Source organism: Crocodylus siamensis, chromosome 11 (genome assembly GCF_052110815.1).
Source record: "Crocodylus siamensis isolate JL-2025a chromosome 11, ASM5211081v1, whole genome shotgun sequence".
In the NCBI taxonomy this organism is placed as follows: domain Eukaryota; kingdom Metazoa; phylum Chordata; order Crocodylia; family Crocodylidae; genus Crocodylus; species Crocodylus siamensis.
The window spans coordinates 21,046,255-21,073,451 of NC_143405.1; the positions used below are offsets into that span (position 1 = coordinate 21,046,255).

Consider the following 27,197-nt stretch of genomic DNA (forward strand, 5'->3'; position numbering starts at 1 on the left):
CCATTAGATTGGGGTTTGTTTTGACCAAAACAATTTGCCTAAAATTAATGGGAATTTGTTTCAGCTGACCTAAAACTCTTTTGATGGAAAAAATATTCAGCTGAAAAATTTTAATGAACTCTAGTGGGATCACAAGTGCAAAGGAGATAAAATGACTCACTCAGGGCCATATGTCAGATTAATGGTAGTCAAGTCTATACCCACCTCCCCTGATTTCCAGCTCCTCTAACCACTAGATATTGCTGCCTTTTTCCCCCACCATGAGAGCTGGAACCAGGTACAGTCAGAGGCATATGGAGTTGCTACTAAGCTGCCAACTGAAATATTATTAATGAAAAAATGAGTTTTATTCCAAAATGGACCTTAGAGCCAGGAGACCATTTCCGCTCTATTCAGCCATCCCACCAGGGTTAAACCCCACCAGACTTAGCAGTGTTGGCAGCCCTGGTGTAGATAGGCCTCTCCCACCATTTTAAACCCCATGTTGATTAGAACTGCTCTGAGCAGCAGCTGAACTACCCAGAGAAGGAAGGCCCAGAGGAGACATGCTTGGGGAGATGTAGCAGAGAATGGCTGGCATTGCCAAGGCCCCAGGAAATCTTCTTCCACTCTGTGGCCCACCTGTCCCCAGGAACATGACATCATACTGCCCATCCTCTGCTTCCACCCGATCCACTACGATCTGATGCAGCCGGTGTTGCAGGTTGGTTTTCACCAGCACAGGCTGGCGGTGCACTGGATACACAGGCTTGTACATCAGAGGGTGAGCACGGGCAAAGTGCAGCACCTCATCAGGGTAGTCCTTGGTGGTGCCATACTGCCGACGGGGCTGGTTGGTGGTCTTGCTGGGACACTGGCACAAAGCAAGAGAGACAGCATTTCATCCTGTTGTTTTTGCCCCAACACTAAATTTGCTACAGCAAGAGAACCCACTTCCAACCTTGTTATCCTAGTGCTCAAGAGCCACCTGCTGTGCTATAACAAGGGCTTTGGGATCTTCACTTCAGGATGTCACCTGGGCTTCAGCAGATTTTCAACTCAGATCCATTCTCCTGGCAGTCTGGGTGGAAGCCTGTTGTATCAGATCCATCCTGCTAGCTTCCCCCATGCCAGTCCTGCTGTGCTATTTCCTCTTCTCTTATCCAACCATGGACACAGACCAGGGATGGGTGGCAGGGCAAGGCTTTACCCAGCGTTGTTATCTTGGATGAAAAAGTATGATGCTGGGGGCTGGACAAATGCTGCTTCCCTAAGCCTGGAATAGCTCACTGGCCTCCATGAAATACCCCAGAATGGATATGACCTCCAGAAATGGACCCTGATGATGGTCCCCAAGAGAACAACTGCTGAAAAGTTTGAGTCATGAGGCTGCCGCCAACCCCTGCTGGTGTCATGTGCAAAGTGGCAGCCCACCTCTCCAAGACAATGAAGCTATAATGACCTGTAATGACTGTGTGCACAACTAGCCCAGCCTCTGACCAGTCCCCTCCAACAGTTCTCCAAACAAGAATATGAATTACTTACAACTCCAGGCCTGGGGTATGGCACCTTGCCCTCATAGGCAGCCCACTGGTGATCAGGGCCATCCTTATGGGCAAAGGGCCCATTGAAGACCTCCCAGATGTCTGCCATGCGATACACACAGATGGCGAAGCCTTGGAACACATTGCTGAAAGGAGAAAGGGTGCCCCAATCAGGCCCCATTGTGAGGAAGGGTGGTTCATTTTGTGCCCGGCTTTAGGCAATCATTCTGTGAGCAGCACTAGGGGAACAGCCCAAGGGAACAGGGGCATCGAAAGGTATTACACCAAAAGCAAACTGGAAGTCACAGGGAAATTAACATCCTAGGGGGACTCAGTCACCAGCTCCCAGGCAACAATGTGGAACTGATATGTGACTCTCAGACTCCTCAGATCGATTGCACTGCCCCAGATGAACAGGGATTAATTACAATTAATGCTAGCCGAGAATATAACAAAAACATTAGTGAAAATACATCTATCTACTCAGTGTTATAGGCTTAAATACAAGAATCTTAGCTATCAAAAGGCAAGGAAACAATAAAGTAACATGAATAAAGAGTCAAACCCTGACACAAACATAAACCTGGGCCTGGTGATATTAATATCAAGTATCTAAACAACAGCCTTAACTCTGACCCACAAAGCACAGTTACCAACAGACATGGGGCAACAGTCACCAGCCCTGACATAGTGGGGATCACAGAAATGTGGTGGGACTCATCGCATGACTGGGCGGTGAGTGTCAAGGGCTATAGGCTATACAGGAGGGACAGGATAGGAAGGAAAGGTGGAGGAGTAGCACTCTACATCAAGGAGGAATATACTTCCTCATCAATTAGCAAGGGCGTAGAGGGGGGGCACTCTGAGGTGCTCTGGGTTAGAGTAAAAGGCAGTCCAGGGGATAGAGACTTAACGGTGGGAGTCTACTATAGACCTCCCAACCAGGGAGAAGAGCGCGACCAGGAATTCTTAGGTCAGCTCACAGAGGCAGTGAGGGCTAAGGATGTGGTCATCATGGGGGACCTGAACTTCCCAGACATCTGCTGGGAAGAGCAGTCAGCCAAGTCTGATCGCTCACGTCGGTTCTTAGCCAGAGGGCAGGACCTCCATCTAACCCAGGAGGTGCACAGCCCCACCAGGGGAGACGCCTTGTTGGACCTGGTGCTGGCCACGGGTGACAACCTGGTGAGGGGGCTGCGGGTGATGGGCCACCTGGGAGACAGTGATCATCGCTTGCTGGAATTCACCATCCAGTGTAAGGTGGCAAAGGGCTGCAGCAAGGCAACAGCCCTAGACTTTAGGAGGGCTGACTTCAACAAGCTAAGGAGGATCGTTGGGGAAGCGCTGAGGACCCAGAGGGGAAGGGAGCCAGATGTCCAAGGTGAGTGGTTGCTCCTTAAGGAGACGATCCTCCATGCCCAAAGGGAGGTAATCCCAACAAGGGTCAAAGGGAGCAGGAGGGCACATAAACCCCCATGGCTCACTAGGAGCATCCGGGAATGTCTCCTTGCTAAAAGGGAGGCATACACCCAATGGAGGGATGGGGTCATCACCAAGAAGGACTATGTTACAGTCGCCCGAGGATGTAGGGGGGCAGTCAGGAAGGCCAAGGCAGAGATGGAGATAGAACTAGCTTCCCGGATTAAGGACAATAAGAAGTCCTTCTTCAAATACATAGGGGGTAAAAAGAGGGTCCCGGGTAATGTGGGGCCCCTGCAGGACACGATGGGCAACTTAGTCGTCATGCCAGAAGACAAAGCTAACATATTTAACGATTTCTTTGCCTCTGTCTTCCTAAGTAGGGACCAGTTCAGCCACCTCCCTGCTGGGCGCCCCTCGGGCCCCGGGAGAGACACGCCTGGGCCAGGGGTTAGCGAGGAGTTAGTTAGGGTACTTCTGGAGAGGCTGGACGTGTTCAAGTCCGTTGGTCCGGACGATCTTCACCCTAGGGTTCTACAGGAACTGGCCGAGGTCATTGCGGGACCCCTGGCGCGGCTCTACGAGCACTCGTGGTGCTCTGGTGAGGTGCCGGAGGACTGGAAGAGGGCCAATGTGGTCCCTATCTTCAAAAAGGGAAAAAAAGAGGACCCGGGAAATTACAGGCCAGTTAGTCTTACCTCAATCCCGGGTAAGCTCTTTGAAAAAATTATCCTGGCACACATCCAGGAGGGCCTTGCGGGGGAATGCATGCTCAGGAGCAACCAACATGGGTTCATCAGTGGCAGGTCTTGTCAGACCAACCTGGTGGCCTTTTACGATCAGGTCACCAAATCATTAGACACAGGGGTTGCTGTGGATGTAGTCTTTTTGGACTTCCGGAAGGCTTTCGACACTGTCTCTCACCCTGTCCTCATCAAAAAGCTGGGAGACTGTGGTGTCGATGCCCACACGGTCAAATGGGTCGCCAACTGGTTGGAGGGCCGCACCCAGAGGGTGGTAGTGGGTGGGTTCTTCTCGACCTGGAAGGACGTGGGCAGTGGGGTTCCGCAGGGCTCGGTCCTCGGGCCCGCACTGTTCAACATCTTCATCAGTGACTTGGATGAGGGGGTAGAAAGCACCCTGTTCAAGTTTGCTGATGACACTAAGATGTGGGGCGATGTGGGTGCACTAGAAGGGTGCAATAGGCTACAAGCTGACCTTGACAGGTTGCAACGGTGGGCGGATGAGAATAGGATGGGGTTTAACACTGATAAGTGCAAGGTGTTGCACATGGGGAGGAAGAACCGGCACCACACTTACAGGTTGGGGAACTCCCCTCTTGCCAGCACGGAGACGGAAAAGGATCTTGGAGTCGTCATTGACTCCACGATGAACATGGGCCAGCAGTGTGGGGAGGCAGTCAAGAAGGCCAATCGTACCCTGTCATGCATCCACAGATGCATCTCGAGCAGGTCCAGGGAGGTGATCCTCCCCCTCTATGCGGCACTGGTCAGGCCGCAGCTGGAGTACTGCGTCCAGTTCTGGGCGCCACACTTCAAGAGGGACGTGGACGATATGGAAAGAGTCCAGAGGAGGGCCACTCGTATGATCAGGGGTCAGCAGGGCAGGCCTTATGAGGAGAGGCTACGGGACCTGAACCTGTTTAGCCTCCACAAGAGAAGGTTAAGGGGGGACCTTGTGGCCTGCTACAAACTGGTCAGGGGGGATCAGCAGGTATTGGGGGAGTCCCTGTTCCCCCGTGTGCTGCCAGGAGTGACCAGGAATAATGGTCACAAGCTGGCGGAGGGTAGGTTTAGACTAGATATTAGGAGGCGCTACTTCACAGTCAGGGCGGCTAGGGCCTGGAACCGGCTTCCAGGGGAAGTGGTGCAGGCTCCTAGCCTGGGGATTTTTAAAAGGAAGTTAGATGAGCACCTTGCCGGGGTCATCTGACCCCGGTGCTCTTTCCTGCCAAGGCAGGGGGTCGGACTAGATGATCTACCTAGGTCCCTTCCGACAATAGCTACTATGAAACTATGAAACTATGTTTTCAATCTCAGCTCACAAAAAGACTGGTCTGGAAGATGTTATGCATTTAATTTGAAACAGCTGTTAATATACCAACTGTATCTATATCCATCTTGCTCCAGATTATGTTAATAACTAAGCTCCTTCAAAGTCAATCACATAGCACTTTCTGCCAGCACTCTGTTACTGCTTTAAATGCCAGAGTATGAAGCTATTATGCTATCTTGGAATTAGTGCTACTATATTATCCTAACACATATGAATACATTTAGGAATATCACGTTATGCTTATTTATTCCCCTGAGGATGTGTCTTAGTATACCCCAAACAACTCAGTATTGATTGTTAGCCTCATGCAGTTCACCTCCTACCACATGGTATAATTATAAGACTAAATCATTCCATTACTGCTTAAATGATCAGCATATTGGAACTGGGACCACCTTTGGGTGGTGTTTGTACTACACTTAGCACAAAGAGAGTGTAACTTCTAAATGCTATTGCAAAATTAACAAGAATAAAAGAGAGCAACAGGGGAAAAGAAGAGTAGGGTTAGAGTTATGGACTTGATTAGAGGGTCTGCTGTTAATTTTTCATGGCAGCAGGAGAAGAGTTGTTGCAGTATTACAGAAAATAAGAGTACATGTGGGCTGTGAGCTGTTACCTGATGGTGCTGAAGAGCGCATAGATCTCTGGGCTCTTCCCATCTTTGGTCCAAAGTAGGAAGATGTCCTCTATGAAATTGAACACAGGGTCACCAGGGAGGTTCAAACCACTCCCCTCCACACACCCACCTCAGTCCAGACATGCCAAGTCTCAGAGCCATATGAGAAGGGGGTGGAAGCTCGTCTTACCCAGATCATCAAAGTAAGTGTCTATCCCATCAGGACCAGGAACAGAGCACACCAGCCGGGCTTTGTTGAAGGTGCTCCACTTGTTGACCAGGACTCTCTGGCCCCCTGCATCGTTCTGGAAGGAGAAGAAAGGACTCTGCTTGACATGAAGCTCACAAGGGGATGCTGCCTGCAAGGCTGGGACAGTGCTGCTCCACCCCTTCAGGAAATGAATCTGGCTGGGACTCATGGATGTTGCTACTGACTGGGGGAGACTGATCTAGTGCACTGACTCTCCCAGTGAGACCCAGAGAGACACTAAAAATCCATGGCCACTTTGGAAAGCGTGCCTTTTTCAGTCTGGCTCCCAGAAATGGACAGCTTGCCTCTGTTTCTCCATCCCTAAGTCACACAGAAAAGAACTGGAACCACTGCTGTTGGTCACATGGCACAAAGCCTCTACATGGGGCTACGTGGCGTGTGTGTGAATGCAGACCAATCCTGGCTGGTGCCAGGCTTGGAGCATTGGGCTAACTTCACTCACATACCTGTCCTGATCTAAAGCACCCAGCTGCTCTAGCTGATACCCTAGATCTCTCTGCCAGTGTCTCTCACTCCTGATCCAGATCCCCTTCCTACTCCAGTCCTGGGCTTTCTACACAGCTTTTTCAATGCAGTTCAGTCTGGACCTACAGACTCCACCTCTTGCAATTCCAGCAGAGATTGTCTCAAAGATAAGGATGAACTGAAAGCAGCCTGGCCAAGTAATTTCACTAGTGGCCTCTGCCACATTTGAATGTCAGGGTCAGAGGCTTGGCCGAAGCTAAACCCTCCTGGAGACACTATGGATTTGCAAAATGGACTTGAAGCTGCCCTCAAAGGGTAGCTGGGGATTGCACCTAGTCCAGGAATCACTTGTCCACTCCTCCACCCTGAAGGCACAGTTGGCTGTAGACATTACAGTGATGGGGACAGAGGAATGTTTTTCTCTGCAGGAGCCAAGTGGCACCTCTAACTTTGTTCCTGGAGCTGATCCAGCCCAAGGATTAGGGGAGAGGAAACTGCAGCTCAGAGATGCTCATCTCTGCCACACTTAGCTGGGAGTATTAGCTCAATACGGCAGAGGATGGAGTCCTGGATGCACAGTGGTGGGAGGGCAGAGCACTGACCCCTGGGGCCTCACTGCTCACTAGGGAAGATTCACCCACCATTGTGCCCATGGGTTCCCTATGTCCAGGGTATGGTAAATAGCATATAGTGAGGCTTTGCTCCTGACAGCAAGCAAAGACCCTCCTTGATCTCAGTCAGCAAGGGGCCCCTGCTAGAAGCTGGGGGGGGGTTCTTGCTCTCCCCTCCAGCCTCTCACACAGAGTTCCTTTCTAAGTAGCAGCCAATAAATAACCAATAAATAACCTCTTTGTTGCTGTGGTAATTTCTGGGGTTCAGGTGAGCGTAGGGAGCTTGTGGCTGGCAGCATTTGTCTGTGGGGGTTCTCCTTTCTCTGCACAGGCACACCCTGCCCAGAGCCTGTTCCAAGGCAGTGGCCCCCACACTGAGCAACTGCAGAGGCTGCCATGATATCTCTTGAAAGATGTTTCTCTCCTGCCCTCCTGGGATCTCTGGGGCCTGCTAACTCCTGCTTGTGAATGATGGGGCTGAGAGTTGAGTCACTGCCTTCCAGGTGCTGTGCCAGCTCTATCACAGTGCTTTCCCCAGGCTTCCCAGAGCCCATACTCCACTCCTGCCCCACATTGCTAACAGACTTGAATGGGTTTCATATGGATGGCAGAGAAAGGCAGGCATTTTTCCTCCAAGGCCGGTGAGGTCAGAGACTCCAGCTCCTCTTCAAGCATCTAACTGATCACAGCAAGACATAAGATTTGTCATAACTGACCAAGGTGATTCAGAGCAACTATGAGGCTAATCCAAGAAAATACGCAGGTCTGCTAATGGTCCCTGATACTGAGACTCAAGAATCAGTAGAGACTGTAAGACCAAGGATTGCTTTAGCTTTGCCAGCTGGCCAAGCCTTGGTGTTTGGTTTAGATCTACACCCCCAGGGTTTGTGAGGAATTAATGCTGTCAGGGTTGCGTGCTAGTGCTGCATAGAGGCAACAGTCCCTAGGAGGCCTGGTGACACATTGCAGTGAAGCTCATCCATCACTACATTTAATTGAGTGATGTCACTGCAGCTGTGAACATAACAGCTGTTGGTCCCTTAGGCCAGGAAGATGCATGAACTTGACATCTTCCTTATGCTGAAACACTGGAGCCATCCTGTCCAAACAACACCGAAGGGTTCCCAGGGAGAGGCAGGGGTCGGCCTTTGACATTCCAACACGCACTCAGGGACACGGGCCTCCGCTCTGCTGCAAGATGCACTGATGCACTGTGTGTCCAAGTAGGAATCCCCTTGGGATGGTGCCTGATCTCTCTTTTTATTCCCTTCCCAAGTCCACCCTCCTTCTCCCAAATCCAGAGTAGGGGTCTCCAAAATTCTCACCACCAGAATTAGGGAAGCTGTCATGTCTCCTTGTGACGTTTTACACAGACCAGAGAAGATTCAAACCCATCAGCAATGCACAAAGTCGCCCTCTCTTCTATCTCCCTCTGAAAAAGAATCCCAACATCTTGCTTGTTGGAAAAAATTGGGAAAGTGACCATAAAAAGCCAGATTTTTACCATTACTGTGTTGCTAAAAGTCACAATGTCTGAGAAGCAGCTGGGGATCAAGAGAGGGAAATGTTGGCTCTTTCTATATGCAAGCTCCATTCACCAATGGCAGGACATGACAAAGGGTGCTTGGGTGGCATAAGCCATTCTCAGGTGGAAGTGGCCCGCTGCTCTCATCAGTGGGCTTCTTGGGAGCTACCAGCTTTGGAACAAAGGGAGAGATGCTACAAGGCAAGACAAGAGATGGGTACAAAGACTCTCGGGTTTATTGATGAGGTGGTTGTGCACTCAGCTGTTCATAGCCAGACATCCTCAGAGGCGACTCCAAATTCTTTGTTCTGCTTACCAACCTACACTGGAAAAAGAACCAGGTCTCTGCAAGACTCTGTGTGTAACAGGAGCTCTCAGACCTGCCATAGCTCTGCAAGGGGGTGACCAAGACTCAGAAAATTCCAGTATGGCTGAGGGAGATAATGTGGCCAAGATCTGGCTTTTTTTCCCACCTAAACCCAGCTAAAGTCACTTAGTAAAATATAAAAGCACCCCAGTGACATGACTGCACCACTGGACATTTCTGGAAACAAAACTGTGTCCAAAATCAGGTAGGAAGGAGAAATCTTTGACTTAAAAGAAGAGGAAGAAAAGGGGAGGTGGGACGGGTCTGGTTGGGAAACTGGAAGGCTCCTGCTTTGCATGTCAGTCTTAAATCCCCAAGTTCTTCATCAAAGGTTTCAGTAGGGTTTTGTGCCAACCACATTAAAGGCCCATAAAACGGTTCATTTTTCTCACTCGGGCTGGGAGAGATGTTTGCAGTCCAGAGAGATTTATGTGGCCTTTGAGAATGGGAGATGTGGCCTGTGAGGCCTTGATTTGAAGAGCTTAGCAAACACACTGAATGCCAAACAACCTTCAGACATTTCACTCCAGAAACCAAAGGGAAGGAAGAAGCAGCTCCAGTTTCAAGGCCAAGTCCTGAAAAGCCTGATCGGCAGCCCCCCAACGTCAACAAGAAGAGGCTGTGGGTTTAGGATCCGCAGCCCATGGCTAGTCTGGTCACCAGCTATGATGCTCTCAGGGAGAGCTTTGTTAGGAACGCACAGCTCCAGAGCCAAAGACCAGCTGCTGCAGCTTGTTTCCTGAGCAGCAATGCATGAAGCACTGGAAATCTGTCCTGGGCTGCCTCTCCAGCAGCCTCAGCATGCAAACTGATGAGACTCTTGTGTTATAGGTACACCTGCCTGCCTGCTGGCATAGCTTCCTAGATAGCCAGCTTCACCTGCTGCACACCCACTGGCACACAAAAGAGAAGGACAATCCAACAGGACTGAGAGCCTGTGCTGAGCAGTCCATGCAGGGGGATAAGGGAGGCTCTCGATGCTCCCCTTTCTGGTAGCACAGGAGCTACTTCATGCATCTCCCAAGGAGCTGTGGCAGAACCTGCCTGGTATGTGATCGGTAGCAAAGCACAGGAGGCATCATGGCAGCCTTTCAGAATCAAAGTGTTTAGTTTTCAAGTGTTCAGTTTCTCATTGAAAAATCAACATTTCTTTTCCAGAAAACATAAGCTTTCTGTGAGGATTTTCATTTTTCAAAAAGGCAATTGTTTGTTGGAAGATGGAGGGAACAGGAGTAGGTGGGTGTCCAGAAAGCCCCTGAACTCTCCGCACGCAGTGCTCCTTGGGATAGCTGACTCAGTGTTACCCCCACAGCCCCCACCATGACCTCACCACACAGACTCGCCCAATGCGGCTAAAGATGGCACGGCCTTTGCCATCCGACTCTGCCACCTTCTCGGTGAAGAAGAAGTAGACCTTGTCATTGTCCCGGTCATCATTGTCAGGGATCAAGTAGGCAGCCACGAACTTTGGGTCTGTGTGAGACAGAGAAACACCAGGACTTATAACAACAACACTCCAAGAAAAGCTTCAGCTCTGTCCAGCTCTGAACAAGGCAGACACTCAGAAACACCTGCCCTCAAGGTTGGCCTATGTGTTAGCACAGTTGCCGAGAGACCTCCTGCATGCTGTGGCTGGAGTAAGAAACAGGATGCAGTCACAAGCAAGTCCAAGGGCCAGGAGCGCCATCCCATTCAATCACATTTCATTGCATGGGCCACATCTCTGTGGGGAGGGTGGTACCACAACTTTTTACATTCAGGACTACCCAAGTCTCTGCCTCTCCACCACTGTCCTTCCCCCCACTCCTGGACTAATCCCCTACCCCACCCTGATGGTCAGCCACACTGTGTCCTTCTATTTGGATCTCTAGATAAGTACTGCACGTTGGAGTTATGTTGAAGAGTGTGGCTGTTCATTGCTCCAATAAATGCCCGTGGCCCATTGCTTCAGGCTCATGGCACATCGCCAGCATGGATCCCATGGGCAAAGTCAAATGGAAGATGCTAATACCATTGAGCAGCTGCTGATCCATCTCAGTGCGCAGAGCAGAGCGGGCCCCCATGCTGCGGAAGATCACCGAGTCCCGGCCCAGGAAGTCTGCCGTGAGACCTGTATACAGCTCTCCACCTGGGGAGAGAACCCCAGAGAGAAAGTAAACCATGCGGCCTGCTCCTGCCCATGGCAAACCCATCATGGAAAGGAGGGCAGCACCACCAGTAAAAATTGGGCTCTATGTACATGTACTATCATGAGGAAGTCTGTGGCCTGACAGAAAAGTGAACCTTCTACTGGCATCAGTGATTCAGTTCAGTTGTCAACCATGGCCAAAAATACAGAAGAAATGCCTCAGAGGGAAAGAACCTAAACTGTATTTTTGTGCCCACTGCCCTGCACAGACTCTAGATACAGCCCCAGGCAGAGTGGAGGTTATTAACCATCGCTAAGGGATCCCAGGTCCAATGTGCTCTGGGCCTTGTGAAGTATGGCTGTGGTCAAAGCTCTCTGACCCTAAAACAATAGTCTCCCCCAACAACCTCTCCCCAGTATGCCCTCAGGCAGAGGGGAGCTGACTGACTTGGGGTAATGCATGATTTTACTAGGGCACTTGGCCTTGCAGGCAATAGTCAGTGAAAGGGTCTGAGTCACTTGCTGATGGAGCATAACACCTACCTGTAAAGGTGCTTGCAAATGCCCTGTTGGGTTCATGTGGACACTTGCCGCGCCCATTCTCCACACTTGTGAGATCCAGGCTTAACACGTGCTGGGAAGAAGAGGAATACAGATTACAGGTGAGGCAATAAAGTAATGCCACTAGGCAATGTAAAAGCTGGGTGGGAGATCTTGGTTGGAGATTCTAGGCTCATGCCAGAAGCCCAAGCCTAAACCAGGGCTAGTTATGTGAAATGTGTGGTGAGCCTGGAGCTCACCTCTATGGAGGTCACATTCATGTTACCAGGGATGGGATAGGGAAATGCAGCACTTCTAGCGCTAGAAATAGGCACGTGCTCTTCTATCAACATTTCTGACTTTGTGCCAAGGGGCTCTGGGCTACTGGAGGAGCTGTCTATTGTTTGTAATCTGGGCATTTTCCATGGCAGTGCTGAATGCCATGTGACGGGCATGCTTTTCTCCCTGCGCTCAGAGCCCGGCTGGGGGACACTCTGCAGCTGAATTCTTTTTCAACCTCCTCTTTTAAGTGTGGTAAATTGGGTTTTCAGTGACATGTGAGAACAAGCCTTTAAGAAGGCGCAGCTGGGGCTCAGAGGGAACACTGGTCTGGAATAAACATATAGAAAATGCAGCCAGAAAGGGGGAAAAAAAGATATGGTCTTTAGAATGAAATGTTCCTTCTGTGTACCCAGCTTCCTGCCTGAGGCCCTCAGCCCTGGTTTTGTAGGAGAATTAAATAGCTCAAGCACCGCAGTGAGATCCTCAACTGAGGTGAATCAGCCACACTCCCAAGCTGTGCTGGTTGACACTAGCTAAGGATCTGGCCTCACACATCCTGAGGGCTGTTCTCCCCCTCCTCCTGCAGAGAAACGTCTCCAATTATGACACATTTCGTTATTTATGGGAAGCTAGGGTTTCAGGCCCTGCCAGCAGTCAGAATGCATTTTAACAGCCAGGCTCAGAGTTGTGCAGATGCGTTCCCCTTCCTCCCCAGCAATGCTGATGTTCAGCTCGGTCGCCAGTCTGTCTCTCGCCCCATGTGGGAGTACAAAGCAACCCCTTCAAGCATGTGGTGTGGCTCTCTGCTAGACAGGAATGGCCCCGAGCTCCCACAGTGACACAAGTACCCTCCGAGACCAGAAAGCAGGGCCACAGCAGGACCTGCTAGATGCAGGCATCACCACTAACAGGGCCCTGATTGTGTCCTGCTGCTCCCATTATCAAGAGCTGAGGTATCTGTGGGTGGAGCACGTAGTGTAAGGGAGCACAAGGACAGACCAGGATGGTCCCTGTCATTATGACACACAGCTTGGTTGAAAGGGCTCTTTCTCCTCCTTTCTGAATAAGGGAGACTCAAGCCTCTGAGGTAGAAGGAAGTTACAGAAAGGCAGCAAGGCCTTCTTATGGAGGCCATGCTGACTTATGGTCCCAGCCCAGGCAAGGGGTGAGGAAAGTAATACCACCCAGGAGGAAGCCAGCACTGAGGAGGGTGAGGGGAAGGAGCAAGGCTGATAGATCCAGATGGAAATTCACAAATGCCCAAAGGTGTGGAAATAGAGGCTTGGCACAAATCTGGCAACAGGGTCTCACTGCAAGGAGCTGCTTGCATCTCCTTCATCCAGTGCTAGGCCTGGGCTTGCTGGGTGTGGAATGGCTCCCAGTGCTGGGCACATGGTTAGCAGTGCATGAGACAAGCATCATACATGGATCTACTCTGGCCACCTGGGTCATGGATCCCTGCCATCCATGGACTGCCTGTTGTACGGGTGCAGAGGGCTGCTAAGAAGTGCAAGTGAAGATTTGTGGAGGGAAATGGAGATGTGATGCAGTGGCATGTGGCTGGTGCCAGCTTCTGTTGGTGTCTCCTACCTCCCCACGGTGTCCCACGTAGATGAAGGCGCAGACTGGGTGGAAGGCCCCTGTGCCACAGGCAAGCAGGTGTGTCCGGTTGAAAGGATGAAGAGTGCGGATGTAGTTGGCACATTCGGTCTGGAAGAAACACAGTGGAGATTGAGTGGGAGGGACCAGGGTGGGGGGAAAGGGGCACATCTTGTGCATGCCTTTGTCAGTGAGCAGGAAAGCTAGGGATATCTATGCTGTTTGCCAAGAGGTCCAACATTCCTCTGAGCATGTGTGACGGAGCCTGGACTACAAAGCAGCGGGTGCCTCAGCAATGTATAACAAAGAGTAATCCATTACATCATTCAGCTCCTCTAAGTGAAGTCTTACCACTGCAGCATTGCCAACCTTCGCAGTTTTACTGCAAATCTCACCATATATCTTGTTTCTCTTAAAGGCCCAGGCCCTGGAGCCAAGTGATTGTAAGAGAATCTCAGCTTTCCTTTCTGGCTTTCAAGGTTGTGGAGAAAAGTTTGGGAATGCAACATGATGGTACTCTTAAGGGTCAAAAATCAGAACAACAGACAGGGACTCAAATTGCATTATTTTTAAGCCCCCTCATAATATTTCAGGAAATCTCATAATATTTTGGGGGTTGGCTCATGGGTTTTGAACATCTGGGGATGGCAATACTGTAGACACATACACACTCACATGCACGCGTACATGCACAACTGATCAGTGAACAGCTGGTGTATGAGTTAGCAGCACACGGTATTGGCTCTCTGCTCTCCGTGCAACTGCAGCCGGGAGTTTACCCAGGGTTTCTAAAGAACAGAGTCCAGACGCACGTGAGTCATAGTATCATACATCTGTGGAACAGAACAGCTCCGTAAATGAAACAAGCCCTTCACTACTCTCATGCTTTCATCCAAAGCGTTCAGCAAAAGTTCCCTTTGCACTGGGTTTTCCTGGCAAGTCCATTTGGGTTGGGCTGAGGCAGGCAGTGAAAGGCCGGTCCCTGGCTCTTGGACACAATAACAGGAAGCAATATGTGCTCCTAGTCGCGAAACCAGGTGGGGGTTTCTTTTGCTGCACTGAGCTCTCTGCAGTGACACCATTAATGTCCCTCGCCTTGTTCCTTCGCATACAGTACGTAGAACAATACGATTCCTTTGGGGCACATTCTTCCAACAGCAGCTCAGCTCATGCAATTCCCTCCCCTTCTCTGAGGACATATCTTCTCTGTTCACTGGATTACCTCCACGGAGGCAGTGGGAATCTCATTGCTCTCAGCTGCAGGTTCTTACATTGGCGCTAGGGCAGGCAACACAGTTATATTCCCTTTACGGTTGCTTGGCACGTAGCCTATTCCCTGCAACTCCAGTCCAAGCGGCTGCTTCCCCAGCAGCAGCCCCTGTCAGTCTCCCATCCCACTGCATTGTCCCTGGCCAGGAAATGAGGTCTTTGTATTGCTTTGTGCAGCAGCTTCCTGTATTAGCTCAGAGAAGCAGCAGAGAACACATTATCTTAGTTCACTGGAGGCTGCACCCACAAGAAAGAGGCAAGGTGCAGAGATACAGGACTCATTCTGACCCAGTGGTACCCAGGAGGGAGTGGCTGAGCCTGGCTCCTGGATGAGCACCACACATGTGAAGACTATGGGCCGGATTCTCAGCTATCAGTAAGCTCTATGGACTTCATTATAGCCTGGCTAAGCTACACAGGCTGAGGATGCTGCCCCTGTGTATCAAGTGAGGAAAACAGCCAACTTAGAGACCCCGCTTCTACTCCATCCTGAAATTTCAAGCCACTTCCACAGTTCCAGGCCTGAATGTCTGTCTCAGTCTGAGTGAAACTGGGCTGCTCTCTTGCTTCAATATGAAGGCTTTGGTGAGAGAGCTATGAAAAAGGCAGGGTCTTAACATTGTGCTGGGGGCTTGGGTTTATCCTAAGGTTAGTTACACAGGCTGAGATCACAGCATAAGAAGTATCCACCACACCTTGGGATGGCTACAAGGCAAATTCTAATCCCAATGCACCTGTTCTTCAGTATAGCTCACATGGGACCAGAACAGGCAAAAAGCCAGAGACTATCATAAAAGCTAAGACTATGGGGGGAGGGAAACTAAAGACCGATTACTTACATATGGCATCAGTGTGGACCCAATTGCTGGGGAAAGGACAGAGGGTTGGGGCAGCCCCACCCTTTTTCCTCTAGGCACAGAAACACATACGATGGCACATTGTGCATGTGCATGTGCAGACCCAATGGAAACTGCAATTCAAAGCACACCTGCTACAGGGTCCACACTGACACCTCCTTGAAGAACTCTCCCCTACTTCCTAATGAGGTGAACTCCCCTAATGAGAATGATCTCTGCTAGGTCAGAGCACACCTGCATTAAGCTCAAGGTACTACTGTGGGTGACAAGCATGGTGGTTGTCTCTCAGCACGGGGGTATTTTCCTGCGTGCTCCCTGTCCATTAGCCTGTCCTCATTAAACAAGCAGGAAAGTTCTCATGCCAAAGCCCGGAAACCAGGGGTCACCTTCCCCCAAGGGCTGGTGCCATCCACGTCACACAGACACACAGACAGACTCCTCAGAGTGGTGCTCACTCCCGCTCCCACGGAGCTTTTTTTGGAGAAGGGGAATGGGGCAAACAAAGGCAGGAAGTAAAGGAGACGGACAGACGGACACACAGGGCCTTCTTCTGGACAAATTAGTCATTTAAAGGGGAGGCCGGTTAGTTACACAGGGCAGGAAGATAAATGGCTTTTCATGACTGACCTGAATTAATTGCTCCCTTTCCGGAGCAGTGATCCCCTGGCTGATAAGGGCAGCAAGAGCAAGGGGACTGTCAGAGCTTCCTCTGAAGGCTCTAAGTATCTATTCATCATGCTCAGCTCAGGAAGAACCAATTCTGCCGCTCTGCAGAGAAGTGATCAGTCATTTTCTCTGATAGCACAGCCTCGTCTCTTCTCCAGCTTCTCTCTGCTTCATCATGCCAGGCAGCACATACTAGACCAACTGGTCCCAAATGTTGCTAGTTGCAACTCTGCTTACAGGCGACTCCTGTGGTAATTCCATGCAATCCTAATACCAGGAACTACCTTTCTCCTGCAAGTAACAGTGGGTAAGCACTTACCATGTCCTAGCTGCTTTGCAGTAACCATCCACGTGTGCACTCATACCTTGAAGTGAGAGCTAAACCAAGGCAGCACACTACTGAATAAAACCAGGCTACATGGGCCTGGTTTAGCTGTCATTTACTGCAGGCTCATTGCAGGCACAGGGACACTTAATGCAGAGTAGCTAAAGAAGAATAAGCCTTCTCCGCTGAGAGGCTAGGCCTATTCAGTTTAGAAAATAGAGCTTAAGGGAGGACCTGATAAGGGTTTACAAAACACTAAATGGTGAAAAGAAAGTAAAAAAGGGATTTATTATTTGCTAATCTCTCTCAGTCTCAGAACCAGTGGTCACAAAATGAAACTAGTAGGTAGTAAGTTTAAAACTAACCAAAGGAAGTTCTTTTTCATGCAGTGTGCAACTCAAGTGTGGCGCTCACTGCCTCAAGCTGCTGCGGAAGCTGACATGTAGCCAGATTCCAAAAAAGGGATTGGACACACTCTCGGAGGAAAGATGCATCAGTTCAGGGGGGAGTCAAGTATTCCCATATGAGTTCCTCATCTATGGAGCTCCTGAATCCCTACAGCTCCCACATGCTTTGTGAAGCTCTGAGGTCTTCCCAAGTCCTGTCACAAATGCCTACTCTTTAATCTCACTGCCATTCTCAATTCATGAGCAGCGTTAGGTCCTAACTCATTTAGGCTTCCACTGAAAGCACCAGCCACCATCCCCGTTGCCCATTATGGTTTAACACAGGGCTGTTCAACTGGTGACCCTCAGGCCTCATGTGGTTTTCAGGGTGTTAATTCACAGCCGCTCCCCTATCCCCCTCCAGCTGTTATCACCAGGGTCTCCAGGCTCCCCCTCCCTCCTCCAGCTTCTGCTTCCTGCTCTAGCCCCTGGAGGTGGGAAGTCACAGCTTGGCCCTTGCAACTCAGGGAGCTTGTGGCCTGGAGGTTCAGGGGGGATGGGACTCTGTGCAGCATGGCACAGCAGGGAGGCCTATGGCATAGGGTGAAGTGGAGATCCCGGGCCCTGTGGTGTGCCAGGGCTGGGTGGGACATGGCCCCAGCTGCTCAGAAGTTGGGCAGAGGGGGTTTAATAGGATCATCAAAGCCTCCCCTTTACCTGCAGGGAAATGCACTTGCTGGGCATTTTGGCTTTCAGGACATGTTGCTATGATTCACATTAAGCTCCTATTGTTCCGAGTTATTCAGCAACCTCAGTTTAAATCTCACTGAACCTGGAAGAGGAGGTGGCTAAGCAAATGGGTAAAAGCCAAAGGAGACTTTTCCACTTGAGGTCACTGGTTCAAACCCAGTCCAATGTTGTTACCATCTGATGGATCTTCAGGGGCTCATGTGATCTGGCTTGACTGTACCAGTCCAGGTCCCAGCATGCAGATATCTGCCTCACATCAACCACTAGAAACTGGCAATCATTCCAGCAGAGGTAACACGCCTCTTCCTCCCTTCCAGCTGTGGGGGTGGGTCCCTTCAGGACTGTGCTGAGGGGCACCCTGGAGAAGTTAGCTCGTAATGGGGACAGAGACAGACCCTTGGATGCAAGACCTGAGGATCTGATGCCCTTCATACAATCGTTCTTATTCACTTACAGAAAGAAAAGCCACTCCACCTCTACGGTCTTCTGCAGGGGCAGGAGTTGTTCTATGATCCTGTCTAAACCTGCCTGCTGTGATGAATCCTTGTTTTCCTTTGGCTGAGGTACAGAACATGGAGTAGACGTGTTACAGCTAGCCTTGGTACTGTTACTGCTAGCCTTGCATCTGGGTGCTGAGAGCAAAGAGTTTCTCTCAGGTAGGAAGGCATTGCTGACAAATGCTTAAACCCAGCAGCAGGAACACTTACAACAAAATTGCATGTTCTGCTCCTGTATTCTCCTTTCTGAAGTCTCTTTTCCCTATTACCCAAAAGGCAGGGGGGGACGGGCATTGTGTACCTGTCCCGATGTGCTGTTACACTTGGCGACACTTTTCCATCCTCAGGCTCTTTATGAACCTCTAAAGGAATCACAGGGTTAGAATGGACCCCCTGGGTCATCTAGTCCAAGCTCCTGTTTAAACAGAGGATTCATTGTTCCTAAATCAACCAGCCCTAAGGAAATGAGTGCAAGAGAGAGAAGCTGCAGAAGCTTCCAGGAAAACAAGGCTCCTTGGGTAAAAGTGAAAACCTGCCCTCAGCACAGGCAATAGCAAGACTCCTAATAGTTTTGTTTCTTCCTGACCGGGCAAGACTCCATAACCCCATTTTCTAATTCTTAATGGCCAACTGCCAATCCTCAATCTGCCTTCTTGTTTTATATAGGGCAATTGCTGTCACACTAACCATCTAGAATAGGCCTTGGGTCAGACCCACAGCTCATGTGAGTGGTCAGAGCTAAGCTGAAGCCAATGCAGCTATGCTGATGAAGACCAGCTACAGATCAGGACTGTGGTTTTTACATTAAAAAATAAATATACATCACACTCCAAAACTTTTCATGTGTTCAGGGATGGGGAATATCCTGGCAGTACTGAGCATAAGGGAACACACCATGAAATACCAGTGAGTAGCCTGAGGACTTTCTTATGGAGCCACATGGCCTAAGCTTTGTATCAGCTGGAAGTGACCAAGCAAGTTTGTGAAACAAAAGAACTGGCTGAGACCTCAGGTCTAATCTCAGACTGACCCAAACCAGAATCTTGCATTGTGTTTATCTAAGTACTCCCCCTTCCCAGACCCTTTCCACCTCCTAAAAGGACTCTGGCTTCGACTGAAATCCTTTATTCTCTTCTGAACCAATGTGTGTTCTTAAAACATATCTGTTCAGGGGCTGCCTTGTGTTTGCATGTACATTTGTCTGTGTGCGCATTCCTATGGGGACAGGGTACGGGTTAGTCAGGGCAAGGCTGGAAAGCTTGGCGGATCAGAATTTGGAAGGAGAAAGGATGGGGCTGGGGAGGTAGATGGAGACCTCAAACCACTTAGATATGGATCTGCAACTGCCAGAGATTCTCCCAGCCAGCCCTCCCGACTTCCCTCTCCCGCATGTCAACAGCTGGCCCCAAAATGGGTTACATTTCTGTCAAAGAATCTGAACACAAGAGGGACAGCAGCAGCCAGAAGCTGATGAGAAGAGCAAAACCAGGAGGGGGACTGCAGCAGTGAAAAGAAAACACCAACCGTTGATTGATGATCAGGGACTATGAGGAAAATGAAGGGAAAAAAAAGTCATTTCTAGGCAGAGGCAGGAGGAGAACAATGGAAGGGCTTTGATGCGAGAGCCGAAAGGAGGCTTCTGGGGAAAAACCAAGGAAATGTGGATGTTTTTAAATATGTTGGTTACAAAACACCTGACTCACTTGGCTCCTGGTAATTAGAGCAGGAGGTTCGTAAGGAAGAAAGAAGTATGTTCAACTCCATCAGCACAATCAATCACCTCCAGCCAGCTCAGTTTACCTTTAGCTACCGGTGACTCCTGCGGTCTCCTGAAGTCGACACCAGGACTTACCACCTCCACCACAATGAGCCCCACTAAGATGGCAGCAGCCCTCGGCTCTGGGAACACAGAGGCTGAGCCACCCTCCGCAGCCCAACTGCTGTTTTCTGAGCCTCTTGTGGTGTTTATTTTTCCTTTTCAAAAGTCTCTTAAACAGCAAGAATGGGGGAGCAGAGCACGGTCGCTTTAGGCTCTGGATCCGCGGGAGAGCGCTTGCAAAATAAACACATGGAGGCCGAACTGAGTGACAACTGCCCCAGGGAGCAATTATTCTGGGATGGGCCATCAACACAGCGTCCACCCCCCTCAAGTGCTCTATTGTTTCAAAGTATGATTTTAATATATCTATTTGAAAGCAGGGGACTGTTTGGGGAGCAGGCAACCGAAATCTACCATGCCTCGTCCAGCAAAGCATTCCCACCAGCAGCCTTTTCTGCTCTGAGAGCCAAAGACCTTTCAGGTTAATGGAAAGACCCATTGATCTCAGGAGGCTCTGGACCAGGCCCTGTTTTCTACACATGCACACACACAAACCCCTCCAAAGGATGCAAAGCATGCAACTCCTTGGAGTCCCATGGGTGAGAGGACTCCCTGGGATGGCTCAGCCCAGGAACCTCCCCAGGCACACTGCTGCCTAGAGGATGGCCCAGGTCGTGACATGGGCCATTTCAGTTTCCACCAGCTTGCACGTAAGGAGAGTGGTAGGGTAAGTGCAGAGAGGTCAGGTGTCAAGGACTGGTTTGGGTACTGTATTCACTAAGCAAACAGCTGGCTTTGCATGGCTCTGGTTCCAAACAATCCTGTTCCCAATTTGATGGTTAAGGCAATGGACTGTGACTCGGGGACGGGTGTTCAGTTCCTGAGTCCAATACAGGCTGCTCCTGTGACCTTGGGTAGGACACTTCATCACATTGTGCTTTCCCCTCTGTACACAGGAGTAATAATCCTACTCTGCCTCAAAGGGGCTTGTATGGAGCTATTTGTTCATGTCTGTGAAGAGGCCAGTGATAGGGACTATGTAGGAACCAAGAGAGACAGGCAGAAAGGTCTGCCCTGAGTCAGTGACAAAGCTAAGAATACCCAACAACAGCCCCATAGAGACAGGGAGGATGGTGCAATGGTTAGAGCACTAGCTTCAGCCCTGGAATTCAATCCTCTGCTCTGCTGGACTCTATCAAGGACCTTGGCCAAGTCACAGGCAGCCTCAGGTCCCCATCTATCACATGGAGGTAATAGCTGCACTCTGCCCCAGAATGTGTTGCAAAGATAAGTTCTGTACGGCATTCACATAATAAAGTGATGGAGGCCAGATAAAGACCTGAATAGATGCACCTCCTCAAAAGCATACACCCAGTAGTAGCCACTCTTTTTAACCTGAACTCTTGTGCACACACAGTGAGGGACGGTATAACAGAGAGGCCAGAGCAGCAGCCACTAAGATAGAAAAGTATGTGTGAGGGAGTGAATCCCATAAGGAAGTCACTAACCTTCTCATACAAGGAAAGGACCCTCCTATCTCCCCGTCTCAGGCAAGGAGGAATCCAAGGGAAAGACATACTCAGCCTCTTCTCTGGTTTCTTTAGTAGCTAGTAGAACCCTGTGTGTAAATAAGTCCCTAAAGAGAAGGTGAAGCCCCAAATGAATCCATCGGGAGAGAAATGGGGGACTTACCATTGGGTCCTTCCCCTTCCGAACACATTCCTCCTTCTGCCCAGGGAGAGGTGGCCAGGAAATCTGAAACATAAGACAGGAACTTAAGTCTGGGCATCGTCATGAGGGGGTGGGGTTCAGAGGAGGGGAAGATCCTGGCCCCTGGCCTAGCCCCTTGGGAATCTAGGTCCTGTTCCTGGAAACCTGGTGGCCGAGATCTATGATACTGGGTCTCCTCCATAAGCACTGATTTCTGAACTGGTGCAGCCTGAAGAAACAAAAGGTCTTTCCAGCTCATCTGCCCTAAAAATGCATCTTTCCATTCACTGACAAGTGCCCCATTGCTTATCAGGTTACGGATTCACAATGTTGGTCCCAGTCAGGAGTAGAGCTGGCAGGGTTCCCCCCTCTCTCAGCTCTGCAAATGTCCCCTAGTCTTGTGCTTCAGTCTCTCTATTCCTATCCCAGCCCTGGGCTTCCAGTGCACCCTGCCAGTACCCCTCCACTCCGCCATCCAGCATGCCTTCTATTCCAGCGTTGGGCACCCCACGCAGTGTGCCGCAGTTCTGACCTGGGCTGACATCAGTGGTGGGTGCCCAGTTCTGTGCAGGTGTGACTGGAGCTGGGATCTGGCCCTTCTTCTGAACCTCCAGCAGATATTTACCTTAGCCACTGAGTGATGTGTACATTTGCTTTACACTGACCTCACTGATGCTGTCAGGCAGAAAATTATGGATAAATGCTAGACATAAAGTATTTTTTTAATATAGATTTCATAGACATTAGGGCTGGAAGAGACCTCATGAGACCATTGGGTCCATCCCCTTGCCCAAGAGGCAGGAAGTCAGCTGGGGTCAGATCACCCCAGCAAGATAAGCATCCAAGCATTTCTTAAAGGTATCCAGAGTAGGTGCTTGCATTACTTCTTGGGGGGGAAGTTTATTCCAGACTCTGGAGACTTGGATGGTAAAAAGTTCTTCCTTATGTCCAGTGTCATGATGCTGGGTCCCCAGGGATGATGTCCCTAGGATTGTGCAACCACACTGGCTCTACCTTACGGGAGCCTTCTAGTCTTGTCTGCCACGTCTTGCTGGTATAAATAATAAATAAGGAGGCTACCCTCAAGTTACAGCTCAGTCATGATCCTGATGGATCCCCCTAAACCCTGAGGGTCATTGTATCCCTTGATGGGCCCCACTCTTGGTAGGTGATTCTCAGGACACCCCAAGCCCTATGGGCTAGATGCATGGCTCCAACACCATCTCTTTACCACATCCCGTGCCTCGCAGATGGCATATCGATCTTGTCTCTGTAATGAGGCCCTGGCCTAATTTGGCTTTCTGTTATTGCTGGGCTCTCTGCAGCCTTGTCTCTGCACCCTTGCTGGTGCTGGGGCTGTACACTGTAGCATGCCCCAATGACGCCTCCTCCTCCCCAGTTGCCTCAGCCCGGTCCACCGGTAGAAATAACAACGTAAATACAAGCCCCTGAGCTACAACATAACAGTAACAATGGCACTGGCGGTCACATTCTGTCTCTTTAAGAGTCGAGCTTCCCCCTCGGCCTAGAATGCCTCCCAGCCCTGGGTACCTTATGGGCTCCTGGAGCCCCCATTGGCTATATAAGCCACATGTCAAGCAGCCACAGCATCTCTGGGTTGTTTTTCCCTGCAGGTGCTCCTTCCCCTGGCTGCTGCCAGAGAACTAACTCCTGCCAGTCCTGCTCTGGGGCTTATACATGCCCCAGGCTCTGCCTCCTTTCAGTCAGCTGTCCAGGTGCAGGTCCAGGTTAGTTCCCCATTAGCTCATTTCCATGGCAACCTGCAGCTGTGAAGCTCTGCCTGGCTCCTCAGGCTAGGCAATTTCTGCTCTCCTAGGAGCAGGCACCCCTTGGTACCCTGCAACACCCGTCTAAAACAGCAGTTTGTGACCCTAGGAAACAGATGTTCTCCCAGTTCCTGATAAACACGCCTTATATACTTATAGGTTGCAGATCTCTTAGATGTACATCTGTAGAACATGCAGATCTCTTGGAGTTTCTAAGTTCTCCTGTGTGGTCTCACACCCTCAAGGCCGCTGCTCTGGAGCTTCATACAAACAGCATGTTTTATCATCTCGCTGTTTGTCTAAATAAAGCTAAAATTACTGTTGGCAAAGACAACCGCTGAGCCAAGATGGAATGATCAGCCTGAAAACCCTTTTTGGGAAAGGGCTGTAAGCAGCAAAGCCAGGGGAGTAACCCAATGCTTGATTCTTCCACTCCAGATGTCAAAGTGCATTGTGAAGATCAACGAGTAGCACTGTTCCCTGCTCTACAGGTAGGGAAACGGAGGCACAAGGTAAGGCTGTGATTTACCCCAAATCATCCATAACGAGTGTGGCAGAGCTTGGACCAGAACCCAGGAGTCCTGATGCCAGCCCAGTCCTCTCCCCATAAACTGTTGAGATAAACTATGGCAAACCCTTGCCTGGTTTGCAGTTTCATTGCCAATGCCATATTGAAACAACAACATATTTCATTTATACAGTGCTTTCTATCCAAAAGGGCAAAGAAGGATTTCATCACCTGCATTTTGTAATGCAGAAACTGAGGCCCAGACAGGTGAAATATCTTATCCAAAGCTATAGAACAAGTCAGTAACAGAGGCAGAAATACAACCCGGGAGTCGTAATCTGCCAGCCCCACCCTCCTACTGTAATTCTGTATTGCCTGCTTGTAAAGGACCAATCTGAACTACAGGCTAAGGTTTGCAGCTGAAGTGTGTGTGTACTTACCCTGTGTGTGTCTGAGCTGGGCTTGTGTGTGATGTGTGAGCATTGAGGGAGATGGGTGAATGTATGCAGTACATATGAGGGGTGTGTGATTAAGCACAGGGATGGTACAAAGGACTGGATGCATTTGAATGAATCTGTGTGCAGGCAGTGAGTGCCTCTGAGTGTGTATGTCTAGGGCATGCCAGAAACAGCATGAATGCTTTCACTCTACATGGGTGCCTACATGTATGTAAGCGCATGGGTAGGGAGGCAGTATGTTGTGTAAGTGCATGAATGAGTAAGAGCGTGTTAGTATTCAAGCAAGTGTCTCTGGGTGGTATGCTGCTGTATATGGATAACTGTGCATGTGTTGAAGTTTGTGTATGTGACAGAGAACGGGAGATTTTGTGGTTGGCCTACTGGTGTGCATGCATAAATAAGTGTCCATGTGCACGTGCACAAGCATGAGATACTGATGCATGCCTGTGCGAGAGTATATTAACTGACAAAGTCCACATTGGTGTTCTCCCCTGCTGGGCCTGCTGAAGCCCTCTGTGGTGCCTCTGCCACTCTCAGATTGAGGGCAGGCTGGGTACACAAGCCCTCGACCTCTTCCCAGTGACCCATCACATGGGAGAGACTTTTAATTTCCCTTCTCCCCTCGCCTCTGCTGAAAATGTCACTGAGACAAAGCTGTGGGGGCTGGTCTGCTTCTCATGTTAGCCTAACAATGTTTCCAAGCTGCTGTGGATGCTGTCTGCAGGGCAAACAGAAAGCAGAGGCAGCTGTTGGTTCTGATTCCTTTCCCTCCCCAAACCCAAGGACTAGGAAGCCTAGTTACCAAGCCAAGTCACAAGCCATTTCAACACAGAGATACAGACTCTGACTGCTCTGTCTCTGGTCTGAGCTAGGCTCCCTCCCTCCCATCTCCTGTCTGAGAGGAGAAGCAGCAGGTTGGGGATTGAGATGTCAGCTCGTGTTCCTCTCACCACTGCCAGGCCTTGAGAGCTCAGATGTGTTTCTAAGCTGGGCCAGGAGTACATGTACCCCAGAGGCTTAAAACCAAAAATCCACCATGTAATTCAATTTAGTGGATGTTTGCAGGCATCGCCCAAACTCAGATACTCCCCAGAGCAGGCCCCAGAGAGGGGGTGAGACCTGCCTGCCAGGAAATTGAGGCCTTGCACCTCTTCACTGGAAGTCACACAGTGCATGGCAGGATGGACTATGTCCCAGCACAGTGATTACTTTACCTGTGCCATCTCCTTCCCTTACACCTGGGCTTGAGCTGGCGAAGGAGGGTCAGCTAACAGCATTAAAAATGAATCATTTTATGTTCCCGTATAGCTGGTCTCATTCAGAACATTAACCTTTCAGAATGAATTAAGCTAAAGTGAATTAAGTCCACTTGGATATGAATGACAAATTCATGGAGAACAGGTCCACTGGTGAAACTCTGGTGGGAGCCCTCCCTCTTCTGTGCCCTTCTGCCCACCACTCTTGAGCCCCTTGAGCCAGACTGGAGCTCTCCACATTCCCAACGCACAAGGCAGCAAATCAGAGCTGAATCCTCATATTGGCTGAGAAAGGAAAGGATCAGAATATATCAGGTGGGACTCCTACAGTGGTGGGAGTAGAGGGGTCAATTATCAGCATTATTTTATGTCTATTAGCAGGGACAACAGCCTCTGGGCTGTTAAAACAATCCTGCTTCCTTCTAAAAATACCTTTAGCCCACTTAACCTAAAGGGAGTCAACGCGATAAGGTAGTGGCTATTTATTTGTTCTAATAACACAGTTGAAAACAGTGAACGTAGCTGAGCTGCCAATGGCAGACGCCTACAGCTCATAATTCAATTCTTGTCAGCCCCCGGCTCACAGGAAGAGGAGGAAATGAGATCCAATTACACCAGCTCACCTCAGGGACCCTCCCTCCCCCTCTTTCTGAGGGGGAGTAGGGAGAGGAGTTTCTACTTTGAGTGATGGGAAGTGTTTCTTCAGTTTTTCCCCATCCAAAGGAGAAAATCTGGGCAGAGGTAGACCTAGAGACAGGCTTTGTAACCCTCCTGCCAGCAGGTCTTTAGGAGACAGAGCAAGGGCTGAGGGGAGGGCAAAGACTGTGGTAGGCATGGCCCAGGATCTGATCTGGAGGAGAGCTGGAAGTCGGCTGAGGGGCACTGTGGTCAGCCTAAAAAGTACAGCCAAGAAACCCTTACACTCAGGGCTGAGGGGGATTTCAGCCAACAGGCCACACATCAGCAAAGCAGCACCACAAAACCCAGGGGAAGGGGTAGTGAGAAGATCGTAACACCAGGGGAACTTCAAACTGGAGCTATAAGTCACCCACCTGCAGGGAAGCTGGTGGCACCAAGGGGGAAGCTGGCAGCACCCAAGGGCTGGGCATGGACTCAGAGCTGAAGGGCTGGAGAGTTAACCACTCAGCACCCTACTGGACCTTTAGCATTGGTCTGTCTCTGATCCCAGTGATCCCAGTGGCAGTGGGACTCTGGAGCATGCTCAGGCAAGGCAGAGCACCTGGGAAAATCCCATCCCAAAACCCACTACTGGACCCAGCATAAAACCACCGGGGCAGGGATGGAAAGCAGGAAAGGTGCATGGTGCTGGCAAAGCCCACCACCAAAACCCAGGCACAATGTGGGAGCAGCCGCAACGCCGCTGCGGTGGGATCTGGCTGTACGTGCTTCACGGTGTCTGGGCTGGGTGGGATCTGGCTGTACGTGCTGCACGGTGTCTGGGCTGGGATCCAAGCCGCACTGAATTC

General features: G+C 50.2%; 1 protein-coding gene across 4 annotated transcripts in view; it reads right to left on the reverse strand.

Moving 5' to 3' along the window:
* Positions 1-27,197, reverse strand: part of SEMA3G (semaphorin 3G) — a 66,684-nt gene that overhangs the window by 7,754 nt on the left and 31,733 nt on the right. For all 4 annotated transcript variants that reach the window (XM_090021785.1, XM_090021786.1, XM_090021784.1 and 1 more), the window contains exons 3-11: positions 21,684-21,746; positions 13,414-13,533; positions 11,545-11,635; positions 10,885-11,001; positions 10,204-10,346; positions 5,825-5,939; positions 5,635-5,704; positions 1,525-1,669; positions 622-853 (exon numbers count right to left, since the gene is read on the reverse strand). In XM_090021785.1, the coding sequence (XP_089877911.1) occupies positions 622-853; positions 1,525-1,669; positions 5,635-5,704; positions 5,825-5,939; positions 10,204-10,346; positions 10,885-11,001; positions 11,545-11,635; positions 13,414-13,533; positions 21,684-21,746 (1,096 nt within the window). The remainder of the gene's footprint in view (positions 1-621; positions 854-1,524; positions 1,670-5,634; positions 5,705-5,824; positions 5,940-10,203; positions 10,347-10,884; positions 11,002-11,544; positions 11,636-13,413; positions 13,534-21,683; positions 21,747-27,197) is intronic.